Raw genomic sequence first — 16,853 nt, 5'->3', positions numbered from 1 at the left:
CTCAAGCTCCTGTGCTCTAAGGAAAACAATCCCAGGTCTGTCCAGTCTCTGTTGATAATTAAAACTCTCCAGCCTAAGCACATCCTGGTAAATATCCCATCCACCCTCTCCAGTACAATCACATCCCTCCTATAATCTGCATTCCAGAACTGAACACATTACTTTAGCTGTGGCCTCACCAATAAAGCAATGAATGTTGACGTGGCTACTTTCACTCATCAACTTCATTAAAAGGCTACTTTTGAAGCAAGGCACTACAGAGATTTGAACTCAATATTGCCTGTTTACAAAGTAGATGCTTTAAAACACTAAGCCACATTACCATCCCTTACATCAAGCCCTTGTCTCCAGTTGAGAATAAAATAAGAGAGATGGACTCGAAGAAACCAAACCATGGTCTCCCCAATTGTGGACAGATGGACCCCCCCACCACATCCCCAGTCCAAAATTTCTATAAAAGAGAATTCTGTGTCCTATGGGTGGGATAGCTTAAATTCAAATTCCACCATCTGACATTGCAGGATTTTAACCCAGGTCCCCAGAACATGAGCTGAATTTCTAGATTAATAGCTTAGCGATAATACCACGAGGGCACCATCTCTCCCACAGACAGACAAATCACCACATAACTTTCTAATGTTGGATTTCTATTTGTTTTATCTTACAGAGTCAGGAATCTTGTTCAGGCTAATCCTGGTCCTTGGTTTCCTGGGCACGGCCTTGATGATACTATTAATCCTATTTGCTAAGAGCCCACGGTAGGTGTGATGTAAGAGTGACAGATGATACACCATAATCAGAGATTCGTGTTCAATGTCTTCATTTAAATAATTTAACAGGAACAAAAGTACTCTTTGACTCATCATATGTGCTGACTCTCTGTCGTGGAGGTGCCAGTGTTGGACTGGGGTGGACAAAAGTTAAAACAAAACCAACACCAGAATACAGTCCAATAGGTTTATTTGGAAGTACAAGCTTTTGGAGCGCTGCTCCTTTGTCAGGTAGCTCGTGGGGCAGGATCATAGCACACAGAACTTATAGTAAAAGAGCAAAGTATCATACAACTGATGTGAAACATTGAACAAACCTAGATTGCTGTGAAGTCTTTAATCACTTAGAATTGAGATGCAAGTTTCAATTGATTAAATGTAAATCCCAGAACTTCTTTCAAATCACACTCCTGAGATAACTAAAGGCTTTATATAAAAGAAGTGACATGACAGCTCAAGACAATGCATTGAAGGTGTGAAGTTAGAGTCTGTCTGTATTCTAACCTTGAGTCAGACTGGTTCCAAAGTAGGAATTTATAAAATGTCACATGGACTGACTGCCTACAGACTGTATGCTTTTTGAACAAAATAGACTACATCTGCAAATGCAAAATCACTCCACAGACCTATATGTGTGTGCATGCATGAGGGAGGGAGAGGGTATGTGTGTGTGTGTGTGTGTGTGTTTGCGTGTGTTTGATAGAGCGTGTGTGTGAGTGTGACTGACAATATGCCTGTGACAGGGTGTGCGTGTGTGTGTACGTGTATGCATGTCTGAGAGACAGCATGTGCATGAGACAGGGTTTGTGTGAGCGTGATCGCTCACACGTGATACACACAAATCCTCCCACTTCCTCCAGACCCTCAATAATTTCTCCTTTGAATCCTCCCACTTCCTCCAGATGAAAGGGGTAGCCATGGGCCCCAGCTATGCCTGTCTCTTTGTCGGTTACGTGGAACAGTCTGTCTTCCATAGTTACACAAGCACCACTCCCCATCTTTTACTCCGTGACATTGATTATTGCATTGGTGCCACCTTGTGCTCCCATGAGGAGGCTGAAAGGTTCATCAACACATTCCACCCTGACCTTAAGTACACCTGGACCATCTCAGAGACCTCCCTCCCCGTGCTGGACCGCACCATCTCCATCAACGGTGACCGACTCTACACTGACATCTTCTACAAACCCACTGACTCCCACAGCTACCTGGACTACACTTTCTCCCACCCTGCCTCCTGTAAAAATGTGATCCCTTATTCCCAATTCCTCCGCCTCCATGACATCTGCTCCTGGGAGGACCAGTTCCACCACAGAACAAACCAGATGGCCTCCTCCTTTAAAGAATGGATTTTCCCACTCTCATGTGGTTGATAATGCCATCCAGCACATCTCATCCACATCCCGCACCTTTGCCCTCAGACCCCATGCCTCCAACCACAACAAGAATAGAGCCTCTCCGGTCTTTGCCTTCCATCCAACAACCTACATTGCATCATCCTCTGCCATTTCCACCACCTACAAACGGACCTCACTACCAGAGATATATTTCCCTCCCCACCCCTATCCGATTTCCATAAAGACCATTCCCTCTGCGACTCACTCATCAGAGGTCCATATACCCCACCAACCAACCTTCCCCTCCCGGCACCTTTCCTTGGCACCACAGGAATTGCAAATCTTGCGCCTAAACCACCACCACCCCCCACCCCCATCTCTGTCCAAGACCCCAAAGGAGACTTCCACATCCATCAGAGTTTAACCTGCACTTTCACACATGTCATTTACTGTATCTGTTGCTCCTGATACAGTCTCCTCTGCATTGAGGAGACAGGATGCCCGCTCACAGAGTGCTTCAGAGAACATCTCTGGGGCACCCACACCAACTAACCCCACCGCCCCGTGGCTGAACACTTCAAGTCCCCCTCCCACTCTGCCAAGGACATGAAGGTCCTGGGCCTCCTCCATCGCCACTCCCTAACCACTCCACCGCGAAAAGAAGAACGCCTCATCTTGCGCCTCGGGACACTCCAAACCCATGGCATCAATGTGGATTTCACCAGTTTCCTCATTTTCCCTCTCCCATCTTATCCCAGATACAACCTTCCAGCTTAGCACCGCCTTCATGACCTGTCCTATTTGTCCATCTTCCTTCCCAACTATCTGCTCCACCCTCCCCTCTGACATATCACCATTACCCCCACCTCCATCCACCTATCATACTCTCAGCTACCTTCCCTCCCAACCCCACCCCCATCCATTTATCTCACCACCCCCTTGGCTCTCATCCTCAGACCTGATGAAGGACTTTTGCCCAAAACTTCAATTCTCCTCCTTGGATGCTGCCTGACCTACTGTGCTTTTAAAGTACCACACGCTCAACTCTAATCTTCAGCATCTGCAGTCCTCACTTTTGCCTAGCAGGAAGTATAGACTGAGATAATTCAAGGGAGGCAGGTTTTCGTGATGGACTGGACTGTGCCACAAATCACTGTAATTTCTTTCGGCCTTAGGCAGAGCAGTTGCCATACCAAGCTGTGATGCATCCAGATAGGATACTTTCTGTGTTGCATCTATAAAAATCAGTGAGTCATAGAGATGTATAGTATGGAAACGGACCCTTCGGTCCAACCTGTCCATGCCGACCAGATATCCCAACCCAATCTACTCCCACCTGCCAATACCCGGCCCATATCCCTCCAAAGCCTTCCTATTCATATACCCATCCAAATGCCTCTTAAATGTTGCAATTGTACCAGCCTCCACCACATCCTCTGGCAGCTCATTCCATACACGTACTACCCTCTGCATGAAAAAGCTGCCCCTTAGGTCTCTTTGATATCTTTCCCTTCTCACCCTAAACCTATGCCCTCTAGTTCTGGACTCCCCGACCCCAGGGAAAAGAGTTTGTCTATTTATCCTATCTATGCCCCTCATAATTTTGTAAACCTCTATAAGGTCACCCCTCAGCCTCCGACGCTCCAGGGAAAAGAGCCCCAGCCTGTTCAGCCTCTCCCTGTAGCTCAGATCCTCCAACCCTGGCAACAGCCTTGTAAATTTTTTCTGAACCCTTTCAAGTTTCACAATATCTTTCCGATAGGAAAGAGACCAGAATTGCATGCAATATTCCAACATTGGCCTAACCAATGTCCTGTACAGCTGCAACATGACCTCCCAACTCCTGTACATGCCACAGTTATAAAAGGGTATGCAGAAACAGAGGGACCTAGGAGTTAACATAGTTGGGCAGATAGTAATGTCATGGATTAGTAATCTAGAAGCCCAAGTTAATATATTGATGTACAAGGTTCAGCATGGTAGACTGATTAGTAAAGTTAGATCACATGGGAATCAAGGCGAGTTTACCAATTGAATACAAAATGGGCTTGATGACAGGAGACAGAGTTTGTGGTGGAGGGTTGTATTTCAGACTGGAGTACTTGTTGGCACGTGATGTTTTGCAGTGTTATTTAGATAAACTATTTGGATGAGAATTTAGGAGGCATGGTTAGTAAGTTTGCGGATAACACCAACATTTGTGCTATAGAGAACAGTGAAGAAGGTTACTAAGATTATAAAATGATCTTGATCCACTGGGCCAAGGAATGGCAGATAGAGTATGATTTGGATAAATGCGAGATGTGGCTTTTGGTAAGATGAACAAGGACAGGACTGATACAATTAACTGGATGTAGGTTTGCTTGCTGAGCTGGAAGGTTCATTTTCAGACATTTTGTCACCATGCTAAGTAATATCATCAGTGAGCCTCCAGATGAAGCACTAGTGGCACGGCCCACTTTCTATTTATGTGTTTAGGTTTCCTTGGGTTGGTGATGCCATTTCTTGTGGTGATGTCATTTCCTGTTCTTTTTCACAGGGGCTAGTAAATGGGATCCAAGTCAATGTGTTTGTCGATAGAGTTCCGGTTAGAATGCCATGCTTCCAGAAATTCCTGTGAGTCTCTCTGTTTGGCTTGTCCTAGGATGAATGTGTTGTCCCAGTCAAAGTGATGTCCTTCCTCATCCATATGTAAAGATACTAGTGAAAGTTGTTCATGTCTTTTTTGACTAGTTGATGTTCATATATCCTGATGGCTAATTTTCTGCCTGTTTGTCCAATGTAGTGTTTGTTACAGTCCTTGCACAGTATTTTGTAAATGACATTAGTTTTGCTTTTTGTCTGTAAAGGGTCTTTCAAGTTCATTAGCTGCTGTTTTAGTGTGTTGATGGATTTGTGGGCTACCATGACGCCAAGGGGTCTGAGTAGTCAGGCAGTCATATCCGAGGTATCTTTGGTGTAGGGGAGAGTGGCTACGGTTTCTGGATGTGTTTTGTCTGCTTGTTGGGCTTTGTTGATGAGAAATTGGTGGACAATGTTCATTGGGTACCCGTTCTTTTTGGTGATTTTCCTCTGCTCTGCGTAGTTCCTCAGTGCTGCAGTGTGTGGTGGCTCATTGAAATAATGTTTTAATGCAGCTTTGTCTATGGGTGTTGGGATGATTGCTTCTGTAGTTGAGTATTTGGTCAGTATGTGTTGGTCAATATGTGAAGTTCCCCATTGGCTGTTTGTTCTATTGCGACATCTAAGGATGGCAGTTTGTTGTTGTTTTCCTCCACTTTAGTGAATTTTATGTCAGTAAATGTATTATTGATGGTGTTGAAGGTTTCCTCAAATTTATTTCATTTAGTGATGACAAAGGTGTCATCCATGTAGCGGACCCACAGTTTGGGTTGGATGGTTGGCAGAGCTGTTTGTTCAAGTCTCTGCATTACTGTCTCTGCTAAGAACCCTGATATCGGAGATCCCATGCGTGCTCCGTTGGTTTGTCTGTAGGTTTTGTTGTTGAAGGTGAAGTGGATGGTAAGGCATAAGTCCACTAGCTTGACGATATTGTCCTTGCTGATGAATTTGGTGGTGTTTGGTGTATGTGTCTTTGGTTAGTGTTTCCTTGCATCCAGAGCTTCAACCTGAGTGCTCAAAACCCACTGATACAATTAATGGTAGGGACTTGGATACAGTCGTAGAACAGAAACACCTCAGGGTTTAGGTATAGAGTTCCTTGAAAGTTGGGACAGGTATACAGGATGGTTCAGGAAACGTTTAGCGTGCTTGCCTTCATTGCACAGACCATTGAGTATAGGAGTTGAGACATCACGTTGAGGTTATGCAGGAGATTTCTGAGGCCATTTTTGGAGTGACGTGTGCAGTCTAGGATGCCCTACAAGAGAAAGAATACTATTAAATTGGAGAGAGTTCAGAAACTATTTGCAAGTATCTTGCCGAGACTGGAATGTTTCAGTTATAAGGAGAGGCTGGATAGTCTGGGACTTTTTTCACTGAAGCATAGGAGGTTGAAGGGTGACCTTATAAGGTTAATAAGATCATGAGGAGCAAAGATAAGGTAAGTTGTAAAGATTTTTCTCTAAGATAGAAGACTTCAAAACTCGATGGCATATTTTTAAGGTGAGAGGAGAAAAACTTAAAAAGGGATCTTGGGGCAACTTTTTTCAAACAGAGGGTGGTTAGTATGTGGAATGAACTGCCAGAGGAAAGGGATACATGCTAAATGCAAGAAATTAGGACTAGTTTAGTTTGGGAAACTTGGTCAGCATGGATGCATTGGACCAAAAGGTCTGTTTCCGTGCTTTCTATCTCTATAATTCTATAGTCTAACATTCAAATCAACATCAAGCAAATACGACAAACAAACTGTGATCAAACATCCCACAGAGGTCATCAAACCGTAAATATAATTAAGAGAGATGCAATAGAATTTTCAGTAATCCCCCAACTAGACACTAGTGACATGATGGGTCACTAACCTAATGAAAACTTGACAACAGATTACAATTCATCACTTTTGATAAACTGTAAAAATCTGCTCCCCTTCAGACAGTCTCAGTGACTTCCCACATTTTGGTCAATCACTTTCGTTTCCTGGGACTACACTGCCCTGGATTTGTGAAAAATACTTTCACAGGACAATTTCAAATTTTCACTGATAGATAGCTTCACTCATCATACTGCCCCTGGGTTTTTCTCTGAGCTCTCATCTTGCTCGGTTGCATCAAGAAGCACCTAGGTCTCCTTCCTGAGTTTTATGGCACAGAAAAATTCAGTATGCACTTCCCTTAAAAATCTATGATTCTTCTTAATTCATCCACATCTCCTCAAACAGTAGTTTAGACTTTTTCAGAACTTTCTTCCAATAATTTGCCCACTACCAAATTTAGGCTGACTTACTAGCTAGTAATTACTAAGGCTATCCCTTCCTTCATTTTTTAAACAATATTCAACATTCGCAACCCTTGACATTATCTCTATAGACATAGAGGTTGTTGTGGATGATGTTGTAATTATTATTATCCTTTCATCTAAGGAATATGAGGATAGTATATGAAGATGGTGTTGAAATAGAACAGAGCCACAATCTTGTTGATTGCTGAACAGGCTGTAAGAATAAATAGCCTAGCTCTTACAATTCTCTTTTTATGATGCTGTTATGTCCAAATGTGATCAGCAGCAATAACCTGTCTTGACCTCAACTCAGATAACAGCATAATTAGGTAACAGCATAAATCAGAAGTCAAATGGCATCATCGTCACTTACTTATCTGCAGGCTAACATATATTGCCTTTGTCCACTTGTTGTTGGGAGACTTCCGTTTCAGTATTTAAAACAACTGATCCTGAGCTGCAGCCTACCATTCCATTTAAAACATACTTCTCTCCTGTTACTCACTCATTCCCCCAGCTCAGTGTTTGAGTTTCCCTGTTACACCAAGCTTCTCCTTTAACCGTGAGCTCCCAGTTAAGGTTTAGCAAGTTGATGTTCCACTGGTCAACTTTACACATGTCAACATCATGTCAATCACTCCACAATGACTTCCCAATTTCTGAAAAGGGAACATCGAGCAATTCCTGCATTGGCAGAGGTTACAGACAAGTCACAGACGCATTGGTAAAATGGTGAATGATTTTGCTGTAAGTTCTAAGCACTGTAGCAACAATAATTCGAGCAAGGGAAAGATTTATCCTATAAAGTATTTTGAATGTATGTTAAATGAAAATCTTTAATATACTTTTCAGACTGAAGCTGTTTTCCCTGCCTCCTGTTCCTGTACCCAAAATCAATGGAATTGATACTGATCTTCTTAAGGTAATATCAGTATTTAAAAAATAATTTCTCAGTAAAAGCAGAAAGAAAGAAACAACTATGTATGATCATTTTCTGTTGACAAAGTGGAAATAATCCACAACAGATAGAAGAACAAGGTGAAAAACATAAAAACAGAAAATGGGTGCAGGGTAGACCATTCAGCCCTTCAAGCCTACACCAGCATTCAACACAATCATGGCTGATCACATAATCTCAGTATCTGGATCAGTGGTGCTGGAAAAGCACAGCAGTTCAGGCAGCATCCAAAGTGCAGCGAAATCGACATTTCGGGCAAAAGCCCTTCATCAGGAATAAAGCAATACTATTCTTGCTTTCTCCCCATACTTCTTGATCCCTTTAGCTACTATAGCCATGTCCAGCCCTCTTGAATATATCTAATGAACTGGCTCCAACAGTTTCCTGTGGGAGAGAATTCTTTGAGTGAAGAAATTCTTCCTCATCTCAGTCCTGAATGGCCTACCCCTTATTCTTCGACTGTGATCCCATGATTTAGACTTCCCCAACATCAGGAACATTGTTCTGGCATCAAGCCTGACCAGTCTCCTCACAATTTTATGTTTCTATGACATACCCTCTCATTCTTCTAAATTCCAATGAATACAAGCCCAGTCGATCCAGTCTTTCCTCATTTGTCAGTCCTGCAAGCCTGGAAATCAGTCTGGTGAACTTCTGTTGGACTCCCTCAATAGCAAGAGAATCCTCCCTCAGACTAGGAGACCAAAACTGCACACAATACTCAAGATGTGACCTCACTAAGGTTTTGTGTAACTGTAGCAAGACATCCCTACCCAATTATGGCCAGCTTGCCAATAGCTTTCCTCACTGCCTGTTGCACCTACATTGCTAACCTTCAGTGATTGCTCCACCATTACACCCAGGTCTCGCTACCATTCAGATAATAATGTGCCTTCCTGTTTTCTGACCAAAGTGGATAACCTCACATTTATCCACATTATATTGCACTTACCAAGTATTTGCCCACTCCATCAGTCTGTCCAAGTAACTCTGCAGCCTCTTAGCATCCTCCTCACAGCACACATTGTCACCCAGCTTAATGTCATCTGCAATTGAGGAGATATTGCACTCCATTACAACATCCAAATCATTAATATTTATTGTAAACAGCGGAGGTCCCAGCACTAAACCCTGTGGTACCCCACTCATCACTGCCTGCCACTCTGAAAAGAACCAGTTTAGTCCAATTCTCTGCATCCTGTCTGCCAAGAAGTTCTCTATCCATGTCAATAAATTACCTCTGATACCATGAGGTTTAATTTTCCTTACTGATCTCTTGTATGGAACCTTGTCAAAAGCCTTTTGAAAATCCAGAAAAAAACACCTACTGATTCACCTTTGTCACAACTTCAAAAAATTCCAGAAGATTTATCAAGCATGATTTCTCTTTAGTGAATCCATGTTAACTAGGACTGATTCTGCCACTGCTTTCCAAATGCTCAGTTATTACATCCTGAATAATTGACTGCATTTTCCCCAACACTGATGTCAGGCTAACCCAGCCTATAATTTACCATTTTCTCTCTCCCACCTTTTTGAAAGAATGGGATTACATTAGCTACACTCCAATTCATTGGAACTCTTCTGGAGTCTACAGAAAGCTCGAAAATGATCACCAATGCCTCCGCTATTTCTGGGGCTTCCTTAAATACTCTGGGATGCACAGTATCTGGCCCTGGGGAACTACCATCTTTTAATCCCATCAATTTCACCAATACTATTTACTGACTAATAAAGATTTCCTTCAGTTCCTCCTTCAGACCTCTGTCCCCTAGTATTTCCTGAAGATTATTTGTGTCCTACTTAATGAAGAAAGATTCAAAGTATTTGTTCAATTGATCTGCCATCTCTTCGTCCGTTATGAGGATAGAAAGGAGGACCTGTTTGGGGATTATCAAGCACTAGGAACGAAATTAAGGAACAGATCCTTGAGGGACATAATCTCCGGATTACTGCCTGAGCCACATGCAAATTCACTTAGTGATAAGAAAATTAGGGAAATAAACATGTGGCTAACGGAGTGGTGTGGGAAAGACAGGTTCCATTTCATGGGGCATTGGCATCAGTTTTGGAACCAAGGGGATCAGTACTGCTGGGGCAGTCTCTACCTGAACCAATCTAACGAAAAGGATAAATAGGGTGATCACTAGACCTTTAAACAAGTGAGTTGGAAGGAAGGGAAAGGGAAAACGACAGGAAGTATGATGGTAAATAAAGAGATAAGCAGGTTAGCATGTGTGCAGGAGGGTTTAAGTTCAAGATAGACTATAGAAGAAGTAAAAGGAAGGATAACTCAGGAGATATTATTAGAGATGTTAGAAATCATGAGGGTAAGAAAGCTAGAAAAAGGGCACTTTACTTGAATGCTCGTAGCATTTGTAACAAGGTTGTTGAGTTAATAGCACAAATCATCACAAATTTAGTAGCCATTATGGTGTCATGGTTACAGGATGGTCATGACTGGGAGTTAAATATCCAGGAGTATCAGACTATTTGGAAAGACAGACAGAAAGGTCAGGGAGGTGGTGTAGCTCTGATATTCAAGGATAAGATCAGGGCAATGCTGAGTGATGATACTGGCTCTATGGAGAATAAGGTTGAATCCATTTGGGTGGAAATGAGAAATTCTAAGAAGAAAAAGTCAATGGCAGATCATACCTAATATCATTACATTGGGGAGAGAAATAAACAACAAAATAACTAAGTAACAAAGAAGATTGATGAGGGCAGAGTGGTAGATGTGATCTATATGGACTTCAATAAAGTGTTCGACAAGGTTCCCCATTGGAGAATGGTGAGCAAGGTTAGATCTCATGGAATACAGGTAGAACTAGCCATTTGGATACAGAACTGGCTCAAAGGTAGAGGACAGAGGGTGGTGGTGGAGGGTTGTTTTCCAGACTGGAGGCCTGTGACCAGTGGACTGCCACAAGGATCAGTGCTGGGCCCTCTACTTTTTGTCATTTACTTAAATGATTTGGATGCGAGCATAAGAGGTACACTTAGTAAGTTTGCAGATGACACCAAAATTGGAGGTGTAGTGGACAGCGAAGAGGGTTACCTCAGATTACAACAGGATCTGGACCAGATGGGCCAATGGGCTGAGAAGTGGCGGATGGAGTTTAATTCAAATAAATGCGAGGTGCTGCATTTTGGGAAAGCAAATCTTAGCAGGACTTATACACTTAATGGTAAGGTCCTAGGGAATGTTGCTGAACAAAGAGACCTTGGAGTGCAGGTTCATAGCTCCTTTAAAGTGGAGTCGCAGGTAGACAGGAAAGTAAAGAAGGCATTTGGTATGCTTTCCTTTATTGGTCAGAGTATTGAGTACAGGAGTTGGGAGGTCATGTTGCGGCTGTACAGGACATTGGTTAGGCCACTGTTGGAATATTGCGTGCAATTCTAGTCTCCTTCCTATCGGAAAGATGTTGTGAAACTTGAAAGGGTTCAGAAAAGATTTAGAAAGATGTTGCCAGGGTTGGAGGATCTGAGCTACAGAGAGGCTGAACAGGCTGGGGCTGTTTTCCCTGGAGCGTCGGAGGCTGAGGGGTGACCTTATAGAAGTTTACAAAATTATGAGGGGCATGGATAGGATAAATAGACAAAGTCTTTTCTCTGGGGTTGGGGAGTCCAGAACTAGAGGGCACAGGGGAAAGATATAAAAGAGACCTAAGGGGCAACTCTTTCACACAGAGGGTGGTACGTGTATGGAATGAGCTGCCAGAGAATGTGGTGAAGTCTGGTACAATTGCAACACTTAAGAGACATCTGGATGGGTATATGAATAGGAAGAGTTTGGAGGGATATGGGCCGGGTGCTGGCAGGTGGGATTAGATAGGGTTGGGATATCTGGTCAGCATGGACAGGTTGGACTGAAGGGTCTGTTTTCATGCTGGACATTTCTATGACTCTAATGCCTGTAAATGGTCATGAAAAAGGTTACACCTGAAACGTCGACATCTGCATCTCTTGATGTTGCCTGGCTTGCTGTGTTTTTCCAGACTCCTGCCTGTTTACTGCAAAAATGGTACAGCAATTATCATGGGGGATTTAACTCTACATGTAGATTGGTCGAACCAGTTTGGTCAAAATAGGCTTGAGGAGGAGATGGTTGAGTGTATCCGAGATAGTTTTCTTGAACACCATGTAATGAAACCGACGAGGGAGAAAGCGACCATAGATCTGGTCCAATAGAAGGGTCTAGTGCTTAAACAAGGGAAACTACAATAGAATGAAGGAAGACTTGGCTAAAGTAGACTGGAATCAAAGATTTTATGTTGAGACAGTTGAGCAGTGGAGAACTTCCAAAGCAATTTTTCAAAGTGCTCAGCAAAAGTATATTCCAGTGAAAAGGAAAGACTGTAAGAGGAGGGGTAATCTGCCTTAGGCGTCTAAGGAAAGAAGGGAGGCTATCACATTGAAAGAGAAGGCATACAAAGTGGCCAAGATCAGCGGGAAACTAGAAGATTGCGAACACTTTAAAGGTCAACAGAAAGCCACAAAAACACCTATAAAGAAAAGTGAGATAAATGTTCTTTGTTCTTAGAACATGAGAAAAAAAAACTAGCACAGAATATAAAGACAGATAGCAAACGTTTCTCTGAATATATAAAACAAAAAAAGAGTGGCTAAAGTAAATGTTGCTCCTTTAGAGGATAAGAAGGGGCATTTAGTTATTGGATATGATGAAATGGCCGAGGCATTGAACAGGTATTTTGTATCGGTCTTCACAGTGGAGGATACAAATAATATGCCAGTAATTGACAAAGAGACGGAGGTAGGTGAAGACTTGGAAACAATCATTATAACGGAAAAGGTAGTGTTGGGCAAGCTAATGGAGCTAAGGATAGACAAGTCTCCTGACCCTGACAGAATGCATCCCAGGGTACTAAAAGAGATGGCGGGAGAAATAGCAAGTGCACTGGTGATAATTTTCCAAAATTTGCTGGACTCTGGAGTAGTCCCAGCAGACTGGAAAACAGCAAATCTGACACTACTGTTTAAAAAGTATGGTAGGCAAAAGATGGGGCATTATAGACTGGTTAGCTTAAACTCTGTAGTGGGGAAGATGCTTGATTGGATTACTTACAGTGTGGAAACAGGCCCTTCAGCCCAACAAGCCCACACCAACCCGCCAAAGCACAACCCATCCATACCCCTACACCTAACACTACAGGCAATTTATCATGGCCAATTGACCTGGCCTGCACATCCTTGGACTGTGGGAGGAAACCGGAGCATCCGTAGGAAACCCACACAGACAAAGGGGAGAAAGTACAAACTCCACACATTCAGTCGCCTGAGGCGGGATTTGAACCCGGGTCTCTGGCGCTGTGAGGCAGCAGTGCTAACTGCTGTGCCACCATGTCTATTATCAAGGAAGAAACAGCAAGGCATCTCAATAAAATTGTCCCTTTGGGCAGACACAGCATAGGTTCATGAACAGTATGTCAAGCTTAACAAATCTTCTGGAATTCTATAAAGACGTTACAACCAAGGTGGACAACAGGGACCCAGTGGATGTTGTGTACCTAGACCTTGAAAAGGCGTTCAGCAAGGTGCCACACAGGAGGCTGCTGCACGGCATTACGGGTAAAGTATTAGCATGGATACAGGATTGGTTGACTAACAGGAAACAAAGAGTGCAGACAAATGAGTGCTACTCTGGCTGGCAATCAGTGACTAGTGGTGTGCCCAGGGATCAGTGTTAGGACTGCAATTCACAATTTACATAGATGATCTAGAGTTGGGGGCCAGGTGTAGTGTGATAAAGTTTGCAGGTGACACTAAGATGAGTGGGAGAACAAAGTGTGCGGAGGACCGTGAAACTCTGCGGAGGAACATAGATACTTTGAATGAGTGGACAAAGGTCTGGCAGATGGAATACGATGTTAATGAATGTGAAGTCATCCATTTTGATAGGAGTAACAGTAAAAAAGATTATTACTTGAATGGTAAAAAATTGCAGCATGTTGCTATGCAGAGGGACCTGGGTGTCCTTGTGCATGAATCACAGAAGGTTGATCTGCAGGTACAACAAGTAATTAGGAAGGCAAATGGAATTTTGCCCTGCATTGCTAAAGGGATTGAGTTTAATAGCTCAGAGGTTATTTTGCAGCCATACAGGGTGCTGGTGAGGCTGCGACTGGAGTACTGTGTGCAGTTTTGGTCTCCTTTCTTGAGAAAGGATGTACTGGCATTAGAGGGGGTACACAGGAGGTTCATTTGATTGATTCTGGAGTATTAGGGTTGGCTTATGAGAAGAGACTGGGTAGACTGGGATTATATTCATCTTACAGAAACGTATCTATTGCCTTCATAATTTTATAAGATAGACATACAGAGGATGTTTCCACCGGCAGATGAAACTAAAACAAGAGAGTATAGCCTCAAGATTAGAGGGAGCAAATTTAGAACTGAATTGAGAAGGAACTTCTTCATCCAGAAGTTTGTAAATCTATGGAATTCCCTGTTCAGTGAATTAGTTGATACTACTTCAGTAAACATTTTTAAAGCAAAGATAGATTTTTTTGAACAATAAAGAAATTAAGGGATATGATGAGAGGGCGGATAAGTGGATCTGAGTCCACGAAAAGATCAGCCATGAGCTTATTGAATGGCAAAGCAGGCTCAAAGGACCAGACGGCCTACTCCTGCTCCTAGATTTTATGAATTCACTTGATTCTAACTGCTGAGGACCTTCATTTGTCTTCAAAAGTCTTTTCCTCTTTATATATCTTGCGAAGCTTTTGCAGACAGTTTTTATGTTTTACGCAAGCTTACTTTCATATTCTATTTCCCCTTTCTGAATTAAATGCTTTGTCGTCCTCTGCTGAATTTTAAATTTCTCCTAGTCCTCAGATTTGCTGCTTTTTGTGGCCAGTTTCCATGCCTCCTCTATAGCTTTCACACTATCTCTGATTTCCCTTGTTAGCCACAGTTGAATTGAATTGAACTGAATTGTATTTATTGTCACGTGTACTGAGGCACAGTGAAAAGCTTTGTCTTGCGAGCAATACAGGCAGATCAGATAGCTAAGTTGCATAGATAAATAAATAATAGGTAAACAGTGGCAAAAACAAAAATATAGATACAGGCGAATGTTAAGAGTTTGTGAGTCCATTCAGTATTCTAACAACAGTAGGGTAGAAACTGTATCAAAACCATCTGGTGTGTGTGTTCAGGCTTCTGTACCTTCTCCCTGATGGTAGAGGTTGTAGAAAAACATTGCCAGAGTGGGATAGATCTTTGAGAATGCTAGCAGCTTTTCCTTGACAGTGGGCCTGGTAGATGTATCCTATTGATGGGATGTTGGCCTTTGTGATTGTCCGGGTCAAGTTCACTACTCTCTGTAACTGTCTCTGATCTTGAATGGTACAGTTGCCATACCAGGTAGTGATACATCCAGACAGAGTGCTCTCGATGGCGCACCTATAAAAGTTGGCAAGGATATTTGCCGAACTTCCAAATTTCCTCAGCTGCCCGAGGAAGAAGAGACATTCTTAGGCCTTTGTAACCAGTGCGTCCATATGAAGAGTCCAAGAAAGCTTGTTGTGGATGACCACTCCCAGGAACTTCACACTTTCCACTCGTTCCACCTCTGTGCTATCAACGTGTAGGGGGGACATGAGTAACATCCCGCCAAAAATCAATACTAAGTTCCTTCGATTTGCTGGCATTGAGAGCTAGGTTGTTCTCAGTGCACCACTTTTCCAGGTCTTCCACCTCCCATCTGTCGTCTGATTCATTGCCATCTGAGATTCAACTGACTATGGTGGTGTCATCAGCCAATTTGTAAAAGGAATTAGTCTGGTACTTGGCAATGCAGTCATGGGTATACAGTGAGTACAGTAGGAGGCTGAGTACGCACCCCTAGGGTGCTCCAGTGTTGAGTGTTAGTGAGGATGAAATATTCGAGTAAAAAGTGAGGTCTGCAGATGCTGGAGATCAGAGCTGAAAATGTGTTGCTGGTTAAAGCACAGCAGGTTAGGCAGCATCCAAGGAACAGGAAATTCGACGTTTCGGGCCAGAGCCCTTCATCAGGAATCCTGATGAAGGGCTCTGGCCCGAAACATCGAATTTCCTGTTCCTTGGATGCTGCCTAACCTGCTGTGCTTTAACCAGCAACACATTTTCAGGATGAAATTTTGTCCGCAATCTTCACTGATTGTGGCCTGTGGGTCAGGAAACTGAGGGTCCAATTGCAGAGAGTGGGGCTTAGTCCAAGATCACTAAGTTTAGTGATCAGTCTTGAGGGGATAATAGTATTGAAGGCTGAACTGTAGTCAATGAGTCGGATTCATATGTAGCTGTTCTTGGTGTCAAGATGTTTTAGGGAGGAATGAAGTGCAAGTGATATTGCATCTGACGTGGATCTGTTGGTCCGACAGGCAAATTGAAGTGGGTCAAGAGTAATGGGGAGGCTGGAGTTGATTAATGCCATGAACAGCCTTTCAAAGCACTTCATGGCTACCAAAGTTAGGGCCACTGGGCGGTAGTCATTGAGACATACTCCATGAGCCGCCTTAGGCACAGGGATGATGTTGGCCCTCTTGAAACAGGCAGAGACAGTGGCCTGCTGCAGGGAGAGGTTGGAGATGTCCGAGAAGACCTCTGCCAGTTGATCTGCACATGTTCTGAGTGCATGGCCTAGTACTACGTCTGGTCCCATCGCTTTCCTTGGATTCACACGAAGGAAAACTGATCTGACTTCTGATGCAGTGATTGTTGGTATAGGTTCTTCAGGACTTGTCAGAATAGGTGTTACCTCTCCACTGAAATTCTGCACAAAAGCATTTAGATGATTTGGGAGCGATGTGTCATCATCTGCTATCTTGCACTGTCTCGTTTTAGAACCTGTGATGCCATTCAGCCCTTGCCATAGTCACC

General features: G+C 43.1%; 1 protein-coding gene across 2 annotated transcripts in view; it reads left to right on the top strand.

Moving 5' to 3' along the window:
• Positions 1-16,853, top strand: part of LOC132821540 (growth hormone receptor-like) — a 224,262-nt gene that overhangs the window by 195,221 nt on the left and 12,188 nt on the right. For both annotated transcript variants that reach the window (XM_060834176.1, XM_060834167.1), the window contains exons 11-12: positions 668-758; positions 7,859-7,928. In XM_060834176.1, coding sequence (XP_060690159.1) covers positions 668-758; positions 7,859-7,928 — 161 coding nt within the window. The remainder of the gene's footprint in view (positions 1-667; positions 759-7,858; positions 7,929-16,853) is intronic.

The sequence above is a fragment of the Hemiscyllium ocellatum genome, chromosome 2 (assembly GCF_020745735.1).
Source record: "Hemiscyllium ocellatum isolate sHemOce1 chromosome 2, sHemOce1.pat.X.cur, whole genome shotgun sequence".
Classification (NCBI taxonomy): domain Eukaryota; kingdom Metazoa; phylum Chordata; class Chondrichthyes; order Orectolobiformes; family Hemiscylliidae; genus Hemiscyllium; species Hemiscyllium ocellatum.
This window is presented reverse-complemented; position numbering and strand designations above follow the sequence as displayed.